The following is a 22,445-nucleotide window of genomic DNA, read 5'->3' on the forward strand; positions in this document are numbered from 1 at the left end:
GGGGGCTCCTCGGGGTAGCCACCACCTGGGCACGGGAGAGGGCCTCCTGGGTGTCACTCCTGCACTGGAGTTCCGATCTTTCAGGTCCTGGGGGCTGCGGGTGCAGAGTCTTTGCCACGCGTCGTGATCTGGGAGTCAGGCAGTCGCGGTCAGGGGGAGCCTCGGGATTCCCTCTGCAGGCGTCGCTGTGGGGGCAACTCTGGCTACTCACGGTCTCGTAGTCGCTGGGGAGTCCTCCCTGAAGTGTTTGTTCTCCACAAGTCGAGCCAGGGGCGTCGGGTGCAGAGTAGCAAGTCTCACGCTTCTGGCGGGAAACGCAGTTGTTTTAAAGTTGCTCCTTTGGAAACAAAGTTGCAGTCTTTGGTGAACAGGGCCGCTGTTCTCTGGAGTTTCTTGGTCCATCTAGAGCAGGGCAGTCCTCTGAGGATTCAGAGGTCGCTGGTCCCTGGAGAAAGCGTCGCTTGAGCAGTGTCTTTAGAAGGGGGGAGACAGGCCAGTAGAGCTGGGGCCAAGGCAGTTGGTGTCTCCGTCTTCTCTGCAGGGTTTTTCAGCTCAGCAGTCCTCTTCTTAGGTTGCAGGAATCTGAGTTCCTAGGTTCTGGGGAGCCCCTAAATACTGAATTTAGGGGTGTGTTTAGGTCTGGGAGGGCAGTAGCCAATGGCTACTGTCCTTTAGGGTGGGTACACCCTCTTTGTGCCTCCTCCCTGAGGGGAGGGGGGCACATCCCTATTCCTATTGGGGGAATCCTCCATCTGCAAGATGGAGGATTTCTAAAAGTCAGAGTCACCTCAGCTCAGGACACCTTAGGGGCTGTCCTGACTGGCCAGTGACTCCTTGTTTTTCTCATTAGCTCTCCTGGACTTGCCACCAAAAGTGGGGGCTGGGTCCAGGGGGCGGGCATCTCAACTAGCTGGAGTGACCTGGGGCATTGTAACACGAAGCTTGAGCCTTTGAAGCTCACTGCTAGGTGTTACAGTTCCTGCAGGGGGGAGGTGTGAAGCACCTCCACCCAGAGCAGGCTTTGTTTCTGTCCTCAGAGAGCACAAAGGCTCTCACCGCATGAGGTCAGAAACTCGTCTCTCAGCAGCAGTCCTGCACTGAACAATTGGGTAAAATACAGGGGGCATCTCTAAGATGCCCTCTGTGTGCATTTTTTAATAAATCCAACACTGGCATCAGTGTGGGTTTATTATTCTGAGAAGTTTGATACTAAACTTCCCAGTAATCAGTGTAGCCATTATGGAGCTGTGGAGTTCGTTTTTGACAGACTCCCAGACCATATACTCTTATGGCTACCCTGCACTTACAATGTCTAAGGTTTTGCTTAGACACTGTAGGGGCATAGTGCTCATGCACCTATGCCCTCACCTATGGTATAGTGCACCCTGCCTTAGGGCTGTAAGGCCTGCTAGAGGGGTGACTTATCTATACTGCATAGGCAGTGTGAGGTTGGCATGGCACCCTGAGGGGAGTGCCATGTCGACTTACTCGTTTTGTCCTCACCAGCACACACAAGCTGGCAAGCAGTGTGTCTGTGCTGAGTGAGGGGTCCCCAGGGTGGCATAAGATATGCTGCAGCCCTTAGAGACCTTCCCTGGCATCAGGGCCCTTGGTACCAGGGGTACCACTTACAAGGGACTTACCTGGGTGCCAGGGTTGTGCCAATTGTGGAGACAATGGTACATTTTAGGTGAAAGAACACTGGTGCTGGGGCCTGGTTAGCAGGGTCCCAGCACACTTCTCAGTCAAGTCAGCATCAGTATCAGGCAAAAAGTGGGGGGTAACTGCAACAGGGAGCCATTTCTTTACAAATAGGATTAGGGATGTGCCCCCAACACCAAAGAGAGGTGGCACAAGGAGGGTTTAGCCACCCTCAAGGATAGTAGCCATTGGCTAATGCACTCCCAGACCTAAAAACACCCCTAAATTCAGTATTTAGGGGCAACCCAGAACCTAGGAAACTAGATTCCTGCAACCTGAAGAAACAAGGACTGCTGACCTACAAGCCTGCAGAGAAGGAGGAAGACAACTGCTTTGGCCGCAGCTCTACCGGACTGTCTCCAACTTCAAAAACCTGCAACCAGCGACTCATCCGACAGGGACCAGCGACCATTGAAGCCTCAGAGGACTGCCCTGGACTAAAGGACCAAGAAACTCCAGTGAGCAGCGGCCCTGCTCAAAACCAGCTAATCTCTACGAGATTCAGAGAACAAACACCTCAGGGAGGACTCCCCGGCGACCGCAAGCCCGTGAGTAACCAGAGACGACCCCCCTGAGCCCCCACAGCGACGCCTGCAGAGAGAATCCATAGGCTCCCCCTGATCGCGACTGCATGTAACAAGGGATCCGACGGCTGGAATCAGCACTGCACCCGCAGCCCCCAGGACCTGAAGGAACTGAACCTTCGTGCCGGAGTGACCCCCAGGCAACCCTTTGCCTTGCCCAGGTGGTGGCTGTCCCAAGAAGCCCCCCCTGTGCCTGCCTGCACCGCTAGAGTGACCCCGGGTCCCTCCATTGAAACCTATACAAATCCCGACGCCTGCTTTGCACACTGTACCCGGCCACCCCTGTGCCGCTGAGGGTGTGTTTTGCGTGCCTACTTGTGTCCCCCCCCAGTGCTCTACAAAACTCCCCTGGTCTGCCCCCCGAGAACGCAGGTACTTAACTGCTGGCGGACTGGAACCGGAGCAACCCTGTTCTCCATAGGCGCCTATGTGTTTAGGGCACCTCTTTGATCTCTGCACCTGACCGGCCTGGAGCTGCTGGCGTGGTAACGTTCGGGTTGCCTTGAACCCCCAACGGTGGGCTGCCTATGCCCCAGGACTGAGACTTGTAAGTGTTTTACTTACGTCCTGATCTAACCTTTACTTACCTCCCCCCAGGAAGTTGCAGTCTTTGGTGAACAGAGCCGCTGTCCTCTGGAGTTCTTGGTCCTTCTAGATGCAGGGCAGTCCTCTGAGACTTCAGAGGTCGCTGGTCCCTGGGGAGAGCGTCGCTGGAGCAGTGTCTTTAAAAGTGGGGAGACAGGCCGGTAGAGCTGGGGCCAAAGCAGTTGGTGTCTCAGTCTTCTCTGCAGGGTTTTTCAGCTTAGCAGTCCTCTTCTTAGGTTGCAGGAATCTAGTTTCCTAGGTTCTGGGGAGCCCTTAAATACTAAATTTAAGGTCGTGTTTAGGTCTGGGGGGTTAGTAGCCAATGGCTACTAGCCCTGAGGGTGGGTACATCCTCTTTGTGCCGCCTCTAGAGGGGAGGGGGGCACATTCCTATCCCTATTGGGGGAATCCTCCCTCTGCAAGAGGGAGGATTTCTAAAAGTCAGAGTCACCTCAGCTCAGGACACCTTAGGGGCTGTCCTGGCTGGCCAGTGACGACTCCTTGTTTTTCTCATTATTTCCTCCGGCCTTGCCGCCAAAAGTGGGGCCGAGGCCAGAGGGGGCGGGCAACTCCACTAGCTGGAGTGCCCTGGGGTGCTGTAACAAAGGGGATGAGCCTTTGAGGCTCACCGCCAGGTGTTAAAGTTCCTGCAGGGGGAGGTGTGAAGCACCTCCAACCAGTACAGGCTTTGTTACTAGCCACAGAGTGACAAAGGCACTCTCCCCATGTGGCCAGCAACATGTCTGGTGTGTGGCAGACTGCTAGGACTAGTCAGCCTACACGGATAGTCGGTTAAGGTTTCAGAGGCCTATGGGGTGTATGTTACAATAAAATGTACACTGGCATCAGTGTGCATTTATTGTGCTGAGAAGTTTGATACCAAACTTCCCAGTTTTCAGTGCAGCCCTTATGGTGCTGTGGAGTTCGTGTATGACAGACTCCCAGACCATATACTCTTATGGCTACCCTGCACTTACAATGTCTAAGGTTTGGCTTAGACACTGTAGGGGCACAGGGCTCATACACTGGTGCCCTCATCTATGGTATAGTGCACCCTGCCTTAGGGCTGTAAGGCCTGCTAGAGGGGTGACTTATCTATACTGCATAGCCAGTGTGAGGTTGGCATGGCACCCTGAGGGGAGTGCCATGTCGACTTACTCGTTTTGTCCTCACTAGCACACACAAGCTGGCAAGCAGTGTGTCTGTGCTAAATGAGGGGTCACCAGGGTGGCATAAGACATGCTGCAGCCCTTGGAGACCTTCCCTGGAATCAGGGCCCTTGGTACCAGGGGTACCAGTTACAAGGGACTTACATGGATGCCAGGGTGTGCCAATTGTGGAAACAAAGTTACAGGGTAGGGAAAGAACACTGGTGTTGGGGCCTGGTTAGCAGGCCTCAGCACACTTTCAAATCATAACTTGGCATCAGCAAAGGCAAAATGTCAGGGGGTAACCATGCCAAGGAGGCATTTCCTTACAACTTCTAACTCTACTCCAGCTAACACTGGAATGGCCAGTGTAAGGAAATGCCTCCTTGGCATGGTTACGCCCTGACATTTTGCCTTTGCTGATGCTATGTTTTGAATTGAAAGTGTGCTGAGGCCTGCTAACCAGGCCCCAGCACCAGTGTTCTTTCCCTAACCTGTACTTTTGTTTTCACAATTGGCACACCCTGGCATCCAGGTAAGTCCCTTGTAACTGGTACCCCTGGTACCAAGGGCCCTGATGCCAGGGAAGGTCTCTAAGGGCTGCAGCATATCTTATGCCACCCTGGGGACCCCTCACTCAGCACAGAGACACTGCTTGCCAGCTTGTATGTGCTGGTGAGGACAAAACGAGTAAGTCGACATGGCACTCCCCTCAGGGTGCCATGCCAACCTCACACTGCCTATGCAGTATAGATAAGTCACCCCTCTAGTAGGCCTTACAGCACTAAGGCAGGGTGCACTATACCATAGGTGAGGGCACCAGTGCATGAGCACTGTGCCCCTACAGTGTCTAAGCAAAACCTTAGACATTGTAAGTGCAGGGTAGCCATAAGAGTATATGGTCTGGGAGTCTGTCAAACACTGACTCCACAGCACCATAATGGCTACACTGAAAACTGGGAAGTTTGGTATCAAACTTCTCAGCACAATAAATGCACACTGATGCCAGTGTACATTTTATTGTAAAATACACCCCAGAGGGCACCTTAGAGGTGCCCCCTGAAACCTTAACCAACTACCCGTGTAGGCTGACTGGTTTTAGCAACCTGCCACACTCGAGACATGTTGCTGGCCACATGGGGAGAGTGCCTTTGTCACTCTGTGGCTAGTAACAAAGCCTGCCCTGGGTGGAGATGCTATTCCCCCAGGCAGGAGCTGTAACACCTGGCGGTGAGCCTCAAAGGCTCACCCCCTTTGTTCCAGCACCACAGGGCACTCCAGCTAGTGGAGTTGCCTGCCCCCTCCGGCCATGGCCCCACTTTTGGCGGCAAGGCCGGAGGAAATAATGAGAATAACAAGGAGGAGTCACTGGCCAGTCAGGACAGCCCCTAAGGTGTCCTGAGCTGAAGTGACTAACTTTTAGAAATCCTCCATCTTGCAGATGGAGGATTCCCCCAATAGGGATAGGAATGTGACCCTCTCCCCATGGGAGGAGGCACAAAGAGGGTGTACCCCACCCTCAGCGCTGGTAGCCATTGGCTACTAACCCCCCCAGACCTAAACACGCCCTTAAATTTAGTATTTAAGGGCTCCCCTGAACCTAGGAACTTAGATTCCTGCAACCTAAAGAAGAAGAGGACTGCTGAGCTCAAAAACCCTGCAGAGAAGACGGAGACACCAACTGCCTTGGCCCCAGCTCTACCGGCCTGTCTCCCCCCTACGGAAGAAAACTGCTCCAGCGACGCTTTCCCCAGGACCAGCGACCTCTGAATCCTCAGAGGACTGCCCTGCTCTAAAAGGACCAAGAAACTCCTGAGAACAGCGGCCCTGTTCAACAAAGACTGCAACTTTGTTTCCAGAGGAGCAACTTTAAAGATCCCTGCAATTCCCGCCAGAAGCGTGAGACTTGCAACACTGCACCCGGCGACCCCGACTCGACTGGTAAAGAAACAACGCTACAGGGAGGACCCCCAGGCGACTCCAAGACTGAGTAACCAAAGTTGTCCCCCCTGAGCCCACACAGCGACGCCTGCAGAGGGAATCCTGAGGCTCCCCCTGACCGCGACTGCCTGACTCTAAGACCCCGACGCCTGGAAAAGACCCTGCACCCGCAGCCCCCAGGACCTGAAGGATCGGAACTCCAGTGCAGGAGAGACCCCCAGGAGGCCCTCTCCCTTGCCCAGGTGGAGGCTACCCCGAGGAGCCCCCCCCTTGCCTGCCTGCACCGCTGAAGAGACCCCTTGGTCTCCCATTGATTCCTATTACAAACCTGACGCTTGTTTGCACACTGCATCCGGCCGCCCCCGCGCTGCTGAGGGTGTACTTTCTGTGTGGACTTGTGTCCCCCCCGGTGCCCTACAAAACCCCCCTGGTCTGCCCTCCGAGGACGCGGGTACTTACCTGCTGGCAGACTGGAACCGGGGCACCCCCTTCTCCATTGAAGCCTATGTGTTTTGGGCACCACTTTGAACTCTGCACCTGACCGGCCCTGAGCTGCTGGTGTGGTAACTTTGGGGTTGCTCTGAACCCCCAATAGTGGGCTACCTTGGACCCAAACTTGAACCCCGTAGGTGGTTTACTTACCTACAAAAACTAACAAATACTTACCTCCCCCAGGAACTGTTGAAAATTGCACTGTGTCCACTTTTGAAATAGCTATATGTGTTTTATATAAAAATTATATATGCTATTGTGATTATTCAAAGTTCCTAAAGTACTTACCTGCAATACCTTTCAAATGAGATATTACATGTAGAATTTGAACCTGTGGTTCCTAAAATAAACTAAGAAAATATATTTTTCTATACAAAAACCTATTGGCCTGGAATTGTCTCGGAGTGTGTGCTCCTCATTTATTGCCTGTGTGCATGTACAATAAATGCTTAACACTACTCCTTTGATAAGCCTACTGCTCGACCACACTACCACAAAAAAGAGCATTAGTATGATCTCTTTTTGCCACTATCCTACCTCTAAGGGGAACCCTTGGACTCTGTGCATACTATTCCTTACTTTGAAATAGTGCATACAGAGCCAACTTCCTACAATTCTCCACACCTGATGGGCATTATCAGTTTACTGTTATGCCCTTTGATTTAAAGAATGCCCCTGCCACCTTCCGAAGGTTGGTGAATCAAGTCCTTGCTGGTTTGGAGTCCTTTAGTGCAGCTTATCTTGACGATATTGTGTCTTTAGCTCCAGCTGGCAAGATCACCTGGTCCACCTGAAGAAGGTTTTGAAGGCTCTGCAATCAGCAGGCCACTATCAAGGCATCCAAATGCCAGATAGGGCAGGGAACTGTGGTTTACTTGGGACACCTTGTAGGTGGAGGCCAAGTTCAGCCACTCCAGCCTAAGATCCAGACTATTCTGGACTGGGCAGCTCCAAAAACCCAGACTCAAGTCAGGGCATTTCTTGGCTTGACTTGGGGGTACTACAGGAGGTTTGTGAAGGGATATGGATCCATAGTGACAGCCCTCACAGAACTGACCTCCAAGAAAATGCCCAAGAAAGTCAACTGGACTGTAGAATGCCAACAGGCCTTTGACACCCTGAAACAAGCAATGTGCACAGCACCAGTTCTAAAAGCTCCAGAGTACTCCAAGCAGTTCATTGTGCAGACTGATGCCTCTGAACATGGGATAGGGGCAGTTTTGTCCCAAACAAATGATGATGCCTTGACCAGCCTGCTGCTTTCATTAGCAGGAGGTTACTCCCCAGGGAGCAGCGTTGGAGTGCCATTGAGAGGGAGGCCTTTGCTGTGGTTTGGTCCCTGAAGAAGCTGAGACCATACCTCTTTGATACTCACTTTGTAGTTCAAACTGACCACAGACCTCTCAGATGGCTGATGCAAATGAAAGGTGAAAATCCAAAACTGTTGAGGTGGTCCATCTCCCTACAGGGAATTGACTTTATAGTGGAACACAGACCTGGGACTGCCCATGCCAATGCAGATGGCCTTTCCAGGTTCTTCCACTTAGAAAATGAAGACTCTCTTGGGAAAGGTTAGTCTCATCCTCTTTCGTTTGGGGGGGGGGGGGGGGGGGGGATTGTGTAAGGAAATGCCTCCTTGGCATGGTTACCCCCCCGACTTTTTACCTTTGCTGATGCTAAGTTTTCATTTGAAAGTGTGCTGAGGCCTGCTAACCAGGCCCCCAGCACCAGTGTTCTTTCCCTAACCAGTACTTTTGTTTCCACAATTGCCACACCCTGGCATCCAGGTAAGTCCCTTGTAACTGGTACCCCTGGTACCAAGGGCCCTGATGCCAGGGAAGGTCTCTAAAGGCTGCAGCATGTCTTATGCCACCCTGGGGACCCCTCACTCAGCACAGACACACTGCTTGCCAGCTTGTGTGTGCTAGTGAGGACAAAACGAGTAAGTCGACATGGCACTCCCCTCAGGGTGCCATGCGAACCTCACACTGCCTATGAAGTATAGATAAGTCACCCCTCTAGCAGGCCTTGCAGCCCTAAGGCAGGGTGCACTATACCATAGGTGAGGGCACAAGTGCATGAGCACTATGCTCCTACAGTGTCTAAGCAAAACCTTAGACATTGTAAGCGCAGGGTAGCCATCAGAGTATATGGTTTGGGAGTCTGTCATGCACGAACTCCACAGCACCATAATGGCTACACTGAAAACTGTGAAGTTTGGTATCAAACTTCTCAGCCCAATAAATGCACACTGAGGCTAGTGTACATTTTATTGTAACATACACCCCAGAGGGCACCTTAGAGGCGCCCCCTGAAACCTTAACCAACTATCCATGTAGGCTGACTGGTTTTAGCAGCCTGCCACATGGGGCATGTTGCTGGCCACATGGGGAGAGTGCCTTTGTCACTCTGTGGCTAGTAACAAAGCCTATACTGGGTGGAGGTGCTTCACACCTCCCCCTTGCAGGACTGTAACACCTGGCGGTGAGCCTCAAAGGCTCACCCCCTTTGTTACAGCACCCCAGGGCACTCCAGCTAGTGGAGTTGCCCGCCCCCTCCAGCCACGGCCCCACTTTTGGCGGCAAGGCCGGAGGAGATAATGAGAAAAACAAGGAGGAGTCACTGGCCAGTCAGGACAGCTCCTAAGGTGTCCTGAGCTGAGGTGACTAACTTTTAGAAATCCTCCATCTTGCAGATGGAGGATTCCCCTAATAGGATTAGGGATGTGCCCCCCTCCCCTCAGGGAGGCGGCACAAAGAGGGTGTAGCCACCCTCAGGGCTAGTAGCCATTGGCTACTAATCCCCCCCAGATCTAAACGCACCCCTAAATTCAGTATTTTGGGGCTCCCCAGAACCTACGAACTCCGATTCCTGCAACCTAAGAAGAGGAGGACTGCTAAGCTGAAAAACCCTGCAGAGAAGACGGAGACACCAACTGCTTTGGCCCCAGCTCTACCGGCCTGTCTCCCCACTTCTAAAGACACTGCTCCAGCGACACTTTCCACAGGGACCAGCAACCTCTGAAGCCTCAGAGGACTGCCCTGCATCTAGAAGGACCAAGGCAGCCCACCGTTGGGGGTTCAAGGCAACCCCAAAGTCACCACACAAGCAACACAGGGCCGGTTAGGCGCAGAGGTCAAGGAGGACCCAAAACACATAGGCGCCCATGAAGAACAGGGGTGCTCCGGTCCCAGTCTGCCAACAGGTAAGTACCTGCGTCTTCAGAGGGCAGACCAGGGGAGTTTTGTAGAGCACGGGGGTGGGGGGAAATCACACAAGTAGGCACACAAAAGACACCCTCAGCAGCACAGGGTCGGCTAGGTGCAGTGTGCTTAGCAGGTGCCAGATTTTCAATAGGAATCAATGGAGAGACCCGGGGGTCACTAGCGGTGCAGGCAGGGCACAGGGGAGCTTCTCGGGCCAGCCACCAATTGGGTTAGGCAGAGGGTCGCCTGATGGTCACTCCTGCACTGGAGTTCGGTTCCTTCTGGTCCTGGGGCTGAGTGTGCAATGCTTTGTCCAGGCATCGGGTTCTTTGTTCCAGGCAGTCAGGGGGAGCCTCTGGATCCTCTCTGCATGCGTCGCTGTGGGGGTCCAGGGGAGTCGTCTCCGGTTAATCACGAGGTCGCACTCGCCTGGGAGTCCTCCCTGTGGTGTTGGTTCTCTGGAGCTCGAGCCGGGGGCGTCTGGTGCAGAGGGTGAAGTCTCACGCTTCCGGCGGGAAGAGTGAAGTCTTTAAAAGTTGCAAAGTTGTTGCTGTTTATCAACAGTGCCGCTGTTCTCAGGAGTTTCTTGGTAATTCGGGTTCAGGGCAGTCCTCTGAGGCTTCAGAGGTCGCTGGTCCCTGTCGGATGGGTCGCTGTGCAGGTTCTTCGAGTCTGGAGACAGGCCGGTAGAGCTGGGGCCAAGTTAGTTGTTGTCTCATTTGTCTCTGCAGGGCTTTCAGGTCAGCAGTCCTTGTTGTAGGTTGCAGGAATCTGATTTCCTGGGTCGCCCCTAAAAAATAGATTTAGGGGTGTGTTTAGATCATACCTGTAGTGTGGCTACACCCTCTTTGTGCCTCCTCCCTGAGAGGAGGGGGGGCACATCCCTAATCCTATTGGGAGAATCCTCCAAAACCAAGATGGAGGATTTCTAAAGGCAGGAGTCACCTCAGCTCAGGGCACCTTAGGGGCAGTCGTGACCACAACTGGTCAGCCTAGCACTAGGAGTCGGTCTGGTAGTCAGGGGGAATCTCTAAGATGCCCTCTGGGTGCATTTTACAATGAATTCCACACTGGCATCAGTGTACACTTCTTGTGCTGAGAAGTTCGATTCCAAACTTTCCAGATTTCAGTGTAGCCATTATGGAACTGTGGAGTTCGTGTTTGACAAATTTCCAGACCATATACTCTTTATGGCTACCCTGCACTTACGATGTCTAAGGTTTTGCTTAGACACTGTAGGGGGATAGTGCTCATGCACATAAGCCCTCACCTGTGGTATAGTGCATCCTGCATTAGGGCTGTAAGGCATGCTAGATGGGTGACTTACCTATTCCACAGGCAGTGTGAGATGGGCATGGCACTCTGAGGGGAGTGCCACGTCGACTTAGTCATTTTCTCTCCACTAGCACACAAGCTGTGAGGCAGTATGCATGTGCGGAGTGAGGGGTCCCCAGGGTGGCATAAGACATGCTGCAACCCTTAGAGACCTTCCCTGGCATCAGGGCCCTTGGTACCAGTTACAAGGGACTTATCTGAGTGCCAGGGCTGTGCCAATTGTGGAAGCAAAGGTACAGTTTTGGGAAAGAACACTGGTGCTGGGGCCTGGCTAGCAGGGTCCCAAGCACACTTTTAATCATAACTGGCACCAACAAAAGGAAAAAAGTCAGGGGGTAACCATGCCAAGGAGGCATTTCCTTACAGTCCTTCTTAAAGTAGTAGAAGGGAGAATCCTATGTTAAGTTGTGTTGTGTATTCACCAATTCCAATTCAAGCTTCAAGGCATGATTTGTGAGTAACAAGTGTGTTTGCAGGACTCGAGTCAAGGTGATTAGATAGGCTATCCAACTGAGCCATTCCATAGAAGGCTCCTTGATTGGAGCTGATAAAGCAAGAACTTGAGAAATGGAGACGTAGTTCCTTCTGTAAAAAACTTGACTATGGCACTTCAAATTTGTGGTCTCTCAAATCTACTTACTGGAGTGGTCACACCAACAGCTGAAAGACTTTAAAAGATATAGTACCCCAGGTTCACTTTGACAGAAACACTGCTTAATTATGTACGTGTGGAATGTCAATGGCACATCCAATAGCCATTAGAAAGTAATCATACTTTGAATTGTTAGTCAAACATTTGGCACACTGAACAATTCTAGAGTTCTGAAGAAATGGTCTCCATCTCAGAGCAACAATGGGGCTATGGCAAGGCATTTCTTTTAGCTGAGCAAATCTGCTTATCTGTAATTGTGGTACCCAGGAGTTAAGTCATGTGGCCTTCAAGGTCAAAGACAGTGAGGATCATTTTTTAATGCCCACTATTTGTAAATACAATGTTCAATCTCCAGATGAGCCTGTAAGTGTTATACTATTTCTCATAAATGGGAAGTTTATAATATTTTGAATTTTTAAACGTTTTTTGATGCTCTATTAAACCAATGTGTTTAGTGTCTTTAATTGCTATAAACTGTTACACTAAGGAGGTGCTGATCTCAGCTCTCTGGATGACAGAGCTGAGAGTTAAAATGCACTCTTCTTCGTAAGTGTGACCAAGCGATGAAAACTGGTGCAACAGAAGTACAAAAACATAAACAGCCCATAAGATTCTCCTATGTATTGGATAATGAATCTACGAAAAAAGGTGAAGCTCAGCTCGGAACTGACTAAGAAGAAAACATGAAGTAACTGCTCTGTCAGTATCCACAAGACATCAGAGGTTTCTTTATGGAAGCCTCACATAAAAGGATTACACCATTACCTGCAGCTGACTGTGAGACATAGACCTGCGGACTCTGTTGCTGCTGCTGTTGGGTGATGAGGGATGGCATGCAGCTTAGCTGGGAGAAGTGTCCGGCAGCTGCCATAGTGCTGGTCTGCAGCTGCTGTGGTTTCACCTTGCAGATATTTGGAGGGTCAGTTGCAATGGTTGCCTTTGTGTTCAGGGAAGCTGTAGTGTACGTTCCAGCTCCTAAAGATTAGGTTAGAGAGAAAGGAGATGATTGGATGGAAAGCAGCTCACAAAGTATATCTTGTATAGATGCATAGCTTCAGAGTTGCAAGATGTGATGTGCAACCTACTGGGCCAGTCTTGCATTGTTGGTGAGCAGTGCTCACAACATATAATGGGAAAAACACAAACTACAGGTCCAAGAAAGTAACAGGCTCACAACTACTGTCTGAAAGATGTCAAAAGATATCTGACTCTCAACAGCAATATAGATGAGAACAGGAAAGGTTACTTGCTAGGAATAGGAAAGGTTGCTTACCAGTAACACAAGTTTTCCATCATGGGTATGCTCATTAAAATAAGAACCACTGAATATCTTCACCCATACACAGGACCCTGTAGACCTTCATACTGAGAGGAAAAACGTCTCTCCAATTGAAGTAAAACATAGTTTCAATCAATGAGTGATTAAACAAATCTTTGCTGCTGTGCAGCACCATTACATTTCATAACGTTGAAAGCTTTAATTTCCACAAAATCACCTTTAAAAGGTTGTAAGGAAATGCCTCCTTGGCATGGTTACCCCCTGACTTTTTGCCTTTGCTGATGCCAAGTTATGATTTGAAAGTGTGCTGAGGCCTGCTAACCAGGCCCCAGCACCAGTGTTCTTTCCCTAAAACTGTACCTTTGTTTCCACAATTGACACACCCTGGCATCCAGGTAAGTCCCTTGTAACTGGTACCCCTGGTACCAAGGGCCCTGATGCCAGGGAAGGTCTCTAAGGGCTGCAGCATGTCTTATGCCACCCTGGAGACCCCTCACTCAGCACAGACACACTGCTTGCCAGCTTGTGTGTGCTGGTGGGGAGAAAATGACTAAGTCGACATGGCACTCCCCTCAGGGTGCCATGCCAACCTCACACTGCCCATAGCATAGATAAGTCACCCCTCTAGCAGGCCTTACAGCCCTAAGGCAGGGTGCACTATACCATAGGCGAGGGCATAGGTGCATGAGCACTATGCCCCTACAGTGTCTAAGCAAAACCTTAGACATTGTAAGTGCATGGTAGCCATAAGAGTATATGGTCTGGGAGTCTGTCATACACGAACTCCACAGCACCATAATGGCTACACTGAAAACTGGGAAGTTTGGTATCAAACTTCTCAGCACAATAAATGCACACTGATGCCAGTGTACATTTTATTGTGAAATACACCCTAGAGGGCATCTTAGAGATGCCCCCTGAAAACATACCCGACTTCCAGTGTGGGCTGACTAGTTTTGCCAGCCTGCCACACACCAGACATGTTGCTGGCCACATGGGAGAGTGCCTTTGTCACTCTGTGGCTAGTAACAAAGCCTGTACTGGGTGGAGGTGCTTCTCGCCTCCCCCTGCAGGAACTGTAACACCTGGCGGTAAGCCTCAAAGGCTCACTCCCTTTGTTACAGCGCCCCAGGGCACTCCAGCTAGTGGAGATGCCCGCCCTCTCCGGCCACGGCCCCATTTTTGGCAGCAAGGCCAGAGGAGATAATGAGAAAAACAAGGAGTCACTGGCCAGTCAGGACAACCCCTAAGGTGTCCTGAGCTGAGGTGACTGACTTTTCGAAATCCTCCATCTTGCAGGTGGAGGATTCCCACAATAGGATTAGGGATGTGCCCCCCCTCCCCTCAGGGAGGAGGCACAAAGAGGGTGTAGCCACCCTCAGGGCTAGTAGCCATTGGCTACTAACCCCCCTGACCTAAACACACCCCTAAATTGAGTATTTAGGGGCTCCCAGAACCTAGCAAGATAGATTCCTGCAACCTGAAGACGAAGAAGGACTGCTGACCTGAAAGCCCTGCAGAGAAGACGGAGACACCAACTGCTTTGGCCCCAGCCCTACAGGCCTGTCTCCCCACTTCAAGAAAAACTTCAACAGCAACGCGTTCCACAGGGTCCAGCGACCTCTGAAGCCTCAGAGAACTACCCTGCATCTAAAAGGACCAAGAACTCCAGAGGACAGCAGCTCTGCTCCAAAGAAACAACTTTAAAAGGACTCCACGTTTCCCGCCGGAAGCGTGAGACTTTGCACTCTGCACCCGACGCCCCTGGCTCGACCTGCGGAGAAACACTACAGGGAGGACTCCCTGGCGACTGCGACCCTCTGAGTAGCCAGAGTTGACCCTGTGAGCCCCCCAGCGACACCTGCAGAGGGAATCCAGAGGCTCCCTGTGACCGCGACTGCCTGCTTCTAAGAACCCACCGCCTGGTAAAGACACTGCATCCGCAGCCCCCAGGACCTGAAGGATCCGACCTCCAGTGCAGAAGCGACCCCCAGGTGGTGGCTACCCCGAGGAGCCTCCCCCTTGCCTGCCTGCTTCGCTGAAGAGACCCCTGGGTCTCCCATTGGGTCTCCCATTGAACTCCATTGCAAACCTGCACTCTGCACCCGGCCGCCCCTATGCCGCTGAGGGTGTACTTTTTGTGCTGACTTGGCCCCCCCCCCCCCCCTCCCCAGTCCCTACAAACCCCCCTGGTCTGCCCTCCGGAGACACGGGTACCTACTTGCTGACAGACTTGAACCGGGGCACCCCCTTCTCCATTGAAGCCTGTGTTTTGGGCACCACTTTGAACTCTGCACCTGACCGGCACTGAGCTGCTGGTGTGGTAACTTTGGGGTTGCCCTGAACCCCCAGCGGTGGGCTACCTTGGACCCAACTTTGAACCCTGTAGGTGGTTTACTTACCTGCAAAACTAACAAATACTTACCTCCCCCAGGAACTATTGAAAATTGCACTGTCTAGTTTTAAAATTGCTTATTGCAATTTTTGTGAAAACTGTACATGCTATTTTGCGGATTCAAAGTTCCTAAGTTACCTAAGTGAAATACCTTTCATTTGAAGTATTACTTGTAAATCTTGAACCTGTGGTTCTTAAAATAAACTAAGAAAAGACACTTTTCTATATAAAAACCTGGCTTGGAATTGTCTGAGTGTGTGTTCCTCATTTTTTGCTTGTGTGTGTACACCAAATGCTTAACACTACCCTCTGATAAGCCTACTGCTCGACCACACTACCACAAAATAGAGTATTAGAATTATCTGTTTTTGCCACTACCTTACCTCTAAGGGGAACCCTTGGACTCTGTGCATGCTATTTCTTAATTTGAAATAGTACATACAGAGCAAACTTCCTACAAAGGTCAAATAGATTACTTACCTGTAACAAAAGTTTTCCAGCCTGACGATATTCTCATATATAGTGTGTAAGGAAATGCCTCCTTGGCATGGTTGCCCCCTGACTTTTTGCCTTTGCTGATGCTATGTTTACAATTGAAAGTGTGCTGAGGCCTGCTAACCAGGCCCCAGCACCAGTGTTCTTTCCCTAACCTGTACTTTTGTATCCACAATTGGCAGACCCTGGCATCCAGATAAGTCCCTTGTAACTGGTACTCTAGTACCAAGGGCCCTGATGCCAAGGAAGGTCTCTAAGGGCTGCAGCATGTCTTATGCCACCCTGGAGACCTCTCACTCAGCACAGACACACTGCTTGCCAGCTTGTGTGTGCTAGTGAGAACAAAATGAGTAAGTCGACATGGCACTCCCCTCAGGGTGCCATGCCAGCCTCTCACTGCCTATGCAGTATAGGTAAGACACCCCTCTAGCAGGCCTTACAGCCCTAAGGCAGGGTGCACTACACCATAGGTGAGGGTACCAGTGCATGAGCATGGTACCCCTACAGTGTCTAAACAAAACCTTAGACATTGTAAGTGCAGGGTAGCCATAAGAGTATATGGTCTGGGAGTTTGTCAAACACGAACTCCACAGCACCATAATGGCTACACTGAAAACTGGGAAGTTTGGTATCAAACTTCTCAGCACAATAAATGCACACTGATGCCAGTGTACATTTTATTGCAAAATACACCCCAGAGGGCACCTTAGAGGTGCCCCCTGAAACTTAACCAACTATCTGTGTAGGCTGACTGGTTCCAGCAGCCTGCCACACTAGAGACATGTTGCTGGCCCCATGGGGAGAGTGCCTTTGTCACTCTGAGGCCAGTAACAAAGCCTGCACTGGGTGGAGATGCTAACACCTCCCCCAGGCAGGAGCTGTGACACCTGGCGGTGAGCCTCAAAGGCTCACCCCTTTGTCACAGCCCAGCAGGGCACTCCAGCTTAGTGGAGTTGCCCGCCCCCTCCGGCCACGGCCCCCACTTTTGGCGGCAAGGCTGGAGGGAACAAAGAAAGCTACAAGGAGGAGTCACTGGCCAGTCAGGACAGCCCCTAAGGTGTCCTGAGCTGAAGTGACTCTTACTTTTAGAAATCCTCCATCTTGCAGATGGAGGATCCCCCCAATAGGGTTAGGATTGTGACCCCCTCCCCTTGGGAGGAGGCACAAAGAGGGTGTACCCACCCTCAGGGCTAGTAGCCATTGGCTACTAACCCCCCAGACCTAAACACGCCCTTAAATTTAGTATTTAAGGGCTACCCTGAACCCTAGAAAATTAGATTCCTGCAACTACAAGAAGAAGGACTGCCTAGCTGAAAAACCCCTGCAGAGGAAGACCAGAAGACGACAACTGCCTTGGCTCCAGAAACTCACCGGCCTGACTCCTGCCTTCCAAAGATCCTGCTCCAGCGACGCCTTCCAAAGGGACCAGCGACCTCGACATCCTCTGAGGACTGCCCCTGCTTCGAAAAGACAAGAAACTCCCGAGGACAGCGGACCTGCTCCAAGAAAAGCTGCAACTTTGTTTCCAGCAGCTTTAAAGAACCCTGCAAGCTCCCCGCAAGAAGCGTGAGACTTGCAACACTGCACCCGGCGACCCCGACTCGGCTGGTGGCGATCCAACACCTCAGGAGGGACCCCAGGACTACTCTAAGACTGTGAGTACAAAAACCTGTCCCCCCTGAGCCCCCACAGCGCCGCCTGCAGAGGGAATCCCGAGGCTTCCCCTGACCGCGACTCTTTGAATCCAAAGTCCCGACACCTGGGAGAGACCCTGCACCTGCAGCCCCCAGGACCTGAAGGACCGGACTTTCACTGGAGGAGTGACCCCCAGGAGTCCCTCTCCCTCGCCCAAGTGGAGGTTTCCCCGAGGAACCCCCCCCTTGCCTGCCTGCAGCGCTGAAGAGATCCCTAGATCTCCCATTGACTTCCATTACAAACCCGACGCTTGTTTCTACACTGCACCCGGCCGCCCCCGCGCTGCTGAGGGTGAAATTTCTGTGTGGACTTGTGTCCCCCCGGTGCCCTACAAAACCCCCCTGGTCTGCCCTCCGAAGACGCGGGTACTTACCTGCAAGCAGACCGGAACCGGGGCACCCCCTTCTCTCCATTCTAGCCTATGTGTTTTGGGCACCACTTTGAACTCTGCACCTGACCGGCCCTGAGCTGCTGGTGTGGTGACTTTGGGGTTGCTCTGAACCCCCAACGGTGGGCTACCTTGGACCAAGAACTAAGCCCTGTAAGTGCCTTACTTACCTGGTAAAACTAACAAATACTTACCTCCCCTAGGAACTGTGAAAATTGCACTAAGTGTCCACTTTTAAAACAGCTATTTGTCAATAACTTGAAAAGTATACATGCAATTTTTATGATTTGAAGTTCCTAAAGTACTTACCTGCAATACCTTTCGAATGAGATATTACATGTAGAATTTGAACCTGTGGTTCTTAAAATAAACTAAGAAAAGATATTTTTCTATATAAAAACCTATTGGCTGGATTTGTCTCCGAGTGTGTGTACCTCATTTATTGTCTATGTGTATGTACAACAAATGCGTAACACTACTCCTTGGATAAGCCTACTGCTCGACCACACTACCACAAAATAGAGCATTAGTATTATCTATTTTTACCACTATTTTACCTCTAAGGGGAACCCTTGGACTCTGCATGCTATTCCTTACTTTGAAATAGCACATACAGAGCCAACTTCCTACATAGTGCATTATTTTGTAATATAGAGGTTAAGTCCGAAAATCTTCTTAGGAAAAATGAACAAGTTACTTCCGTTCAATAATGCTTTATCTGGTAGACAATATCCAGCTACAGATTTATTTCCTTAGAATTATCCTTAAACATACGAAAATTACCCCTGCGCACCAATAGGTGCGCTGATCAGCTACGCGTAGGGTCGTCAGCATCGTGCAGGCTGGAAGTGACATGTTGTAGGAAGCTGGCTCTGTATTTACTATATCAAAGTGAGATATAGTGTGCACAGAATCCAGTGGCTCCGCAGAGACTTAACAGAAGCTAAAGTAGATAATACTAATGCTCTGTTTGTGGTAGTGTGGTTGAGCAGTTAGGCTTATCAGAGGGTAGTGCAAAGCATTTGAGGATTTGAAGGAGTACTGGAGATAGGCACCAAACACACATCAGGGCACAGGGGCGGCCGGGTGCAGGGGACAAACAGGGTGTTGGGTTTCCAATGTTGGTCTATGAGGAGAGCCCAGGGGTCACTCAGAGGCTGCAGGCGATGTCCAAGGGGGTGTGTCGGGCACACCACCAGTCAGACAGGGAGGACGGCCGGCTGCCATAGGTTGATGCACCGGGGGTCGGTTTCTCCAAGGTGGGTGCAGTGTGTTTTTAGGCGTTGGATATCTTCATCTGGAGCTTTGTGGTCAGGGGGGTCCTCAGGATTCCCTCTGCAGCCATCTTTGTAGAGGGGTGGGGAGGTCATCCCAGACAGGGCACTTGAAAGCAATTGATCGCCCTGTCTTGCTGGATGGACCACCTGGACACGGGCTGTGGGTGTCGGGTGCACAGGGGTCAAGACTCACGCATCCAGAGTGAGGTGAGAGTCCTTGGTCGTAGGTTTTCTTTAGACAGAGCCGTTGTCCTCAGGAGTTCTTGGTAATTTTAGGTGCAGGTCAGTCATCTGGAGTCGGCAGGTCGCTGGTCCTGCTGGATGCGTCACTGGTCATTTTGCAGGTTTGTTCAAGTAGGACACAGACCGGTAGGGCTGGGGCCAAAGCAGTTGTCTTCATTCTTCTCTGCTGGGGGTTTCAGCTTAGCAGTCCTTCTTGTAGGTCGCCAGGAATCTGGTGAGCTGGGTTCAGGGAGGCCCTTAAATCCTAGATTTATGGGCGTTTTAGGGGTCAGAGGGCAGTAGCCAATGGCCACTGTTCCTGAAAGTGGCTACACCCTCCTTGTGTCCACTCCCTTTAGGGAAGGGGGCACAATCCTATCCCTATTGGTCCTTGTCCTCCAAACCAAGATGGAGGATTCTGCAGGAAGGGGGTGACCTCAGCTCTGGACACACATAAGGGGTGGTTTTACCTAATTTTCCCACCTGACCTGCCGTCAAAAGTGGGGCTTTGACCGGAAGGCGGGCATCTCCACTAGCTGGAGTACCCTTGAGGCTCACTGCCAGGTGTTATAGTTCCTGTAGGAGGGAGGTGTGAAGCACCTCAACCTAGGACAGGCTTTGTTTCTGACCCAAGAATACACAAAGGCACTCACCCCATGTGGTCAGAAACTTATATGAAAGTGACAGGCTGGCACAGACCGGTTAGTCCTACACTAGCAGTTTGGCTAGCATGCAGTGTTCATCACTAAGGTGCCCTCTGTGTGCATTTTTCAATACATCCCACGCTGGCATTAGTGTGGGTTTATTGTGCTGAAAAGTTTGATACCAAACTTCCCAGTATTCGTGATGACAAACCTCCAGACCATTTACTCAATATGGCTACACTGCACTTACAATGTCTAAGAATGGACTTAGACACTGTAGGGACATATTGCTCATGCAGCTATGCCCTCACCTGTGATATAGTGCACCCTACGTACAGGGCTGTAAGGCCTGCTAGAGGGGTGAATTACCTATGCCAAAGGGGTGCCATGTCGACTGTCTCTCAACAGCACACACAAGGCAGTATATGTATGTGTTTGGTGAGGGGTCCCCTAGGGTGGCATAATACATGCTACAGCCTTTAGAGACCTTCCTTGGCCACTGGGCCCTTGGTATCATGGGTACCTTTTACAAGGGACTTAACTGTGTGCCAAGGTTGTGCCAATTGTGTAAACAAAGGTACAGTTTTAGGGAAAGAACACTGGGGCTGGGTCCTGGTTAGCAGGGTCCCAGACCACTTTCAAAGTTGGCATCAACACAAGGCAAAAAAGTGGGGGGTAACCATGCCAACAGTGGCATTTTCCTACACATGTGCAGTGCCTATGCAGATACCACCTCAGTGCGCTGATGTTAGCTTCTTTTTGTGACTTTCCACGCCAGGAGCGTGGAGCCATGAAAACCATTGACTGCTGTGGAAAACTAATCCTGACAGTAGATAAGGCGTTACTGAAGGTAAGTTACTTGTTGATCCCCAAAAATATTTTAGCCGCAGATTCCATACCTTAAAATAGATGCCCAAGCAATATCTTCTTGAAGGTGGGTCTGTGGGACAATTTAATACTGAAGATTTACAGGACCGAACGGGCAAAACACCCATTCCTACGGCCTGTTTAGGAAGTAGTGCTTGGTAAACGTGTGAAGGGATCCCCACACTGCTGTCTGGCAGATGTCCAGGATCAGAACTCCTAGTACCAACGCAGTGGCTGTTGATTTGGCTCTGGTGAAATGAGCATGCATGCCTTCTGGGGGATGCTTCTTGGCCAATGTGTAGCAGATTTTAATGCATAGCATGATCCATCTGGAGAAGGTCTGCATTTGCTTAGCCTTTCTCTTCTTCGCTCTGACATACCCAACAAAGAGTTGGTCGTCCACAGGAATTCTTTTGCATGGTCAAGGTAGAAAAACGCTCTTTTTGGGTCCAGACAGTTGAGTTGCTCCTCTTCTCAAGTGGGATGTGGCAGAGCGAAAAAAGGTGATGGACTGGCCTACATGAAAGGGAGTGATTCCGTTCAGTAGAAAGGAGGCTTGTCTGGGTATATGTTTAGGTATGGAGACTTGAATGACAGAGCCTGCAGCTCAGTGACCCTCTGGGCAGATGTGACCACAAGGAAGGCAGTCTTCATGGTAGGGATCCTGAGAGGACAATTGTGAATAGGCTCAAAGGGAGCATAAATTAGGACTGCGAGGAGTAGATTACGGACCCTCTGAGATATGATAAACGGAGATGAAGGAAAAATATGACGTGAACCTTTCAGAAACCTATATACAATAGAGGATTTGAAGGAGGACGGCTTTCAAGCAAATGCAGAAAAGCACATATAGCAGAAAAGTAGCCTTTTAACGTACCCAGAGTAGAGCCCTGCTGGGCAGAACAAACAGAAAAACCCAAGAAAAAGGAGCAGAAGAAAATTAGTTATTTACCTCTAACTGTAGTTCTCCGGTATTGGAATCTTTCATAGATTCACATGCTTGAATCATTCCCCGACAGCGAAATGGGAGCCCCCGGTAAATTAAAATAGAAATATAGAAGCAACTACAATGAAAAAAGGTCTTAAGGCTTTCACCTTAGTAGCCTATCCTTGTCTCTGAGCAAAAAGGACCAAAGCAAGTCCCAGCCAATCAGAGCCCTCCTGTGAGAAGCTCTATTCCCTCATTTTCCAAAGCACGAGTGCCAGAGTATCTGAAGAGAACAGGTAACGGTGAGCTTCCCAGGGGAGGAGGGAGGGTTGCATGTGAATCTATGAAAGATACTGGAGAACTACAGTTACAGGTAAGTAACTAATTTTCTTACTCCAGTAATGGAACTTTCATAGATTCACGTGCTTGAATCAGAACAGCAAGCAGTAGTGAAGCACATTGTATAATACATATAAACATAATCACTGAAGAAAACTGTATCATGAAAGAGAACAAATCAATATGCTAAGAGAACATCACTGGAGCCCGATGATTAATACTACAACAACAAAGGAAGAAACAAAAGATACAATGTGCGCAAAACAATGGGC

General features: G+C 50.6%; 1 protein-coding gene across 3 annotated transcripts in view; it reads right to left on the bottom strand.

Moving 5' to 3' along the window:
* Positions 1 to 22,445, bottom strand: part of PRRC2C (proline rich coiled-coil 2C) — a 1,097,702-nt gene that overhangs the window by 354,643 nt on the left and 720,614 nt on the right. For all 3 annotated transcript variants that reach the window (XM_069232016.1, XM_069232017.1, XM_069232015.1), the window contains exon 25: positions 12,410 to 12,619. In XM_069232016.1, coding sequence (XP_069088117.1) covers positions 12,410 to 12,619 — 210 coding nt within the window. The remainder of the gene's footprint in view (positions 1 to 12,409; positions 12,620 to 22,445) is intronic.

Source organism: Pleurodeles waltl, chromosome 4_2, assembly GCF_031143425.1.
Source record: "Pleurodeles waltl isolate 20211129_DDA chromosome 4_2, aPleWal1.hap1.20221129, whole genome shotgun sequence".
In the NCBI taxonomy this organism is placed as follows: Eukaryota; Metazoa; Chordata; class Amphibia; order Caudata; family Salamandridae; genus Pleurodeles; species Pleurodeles waltl.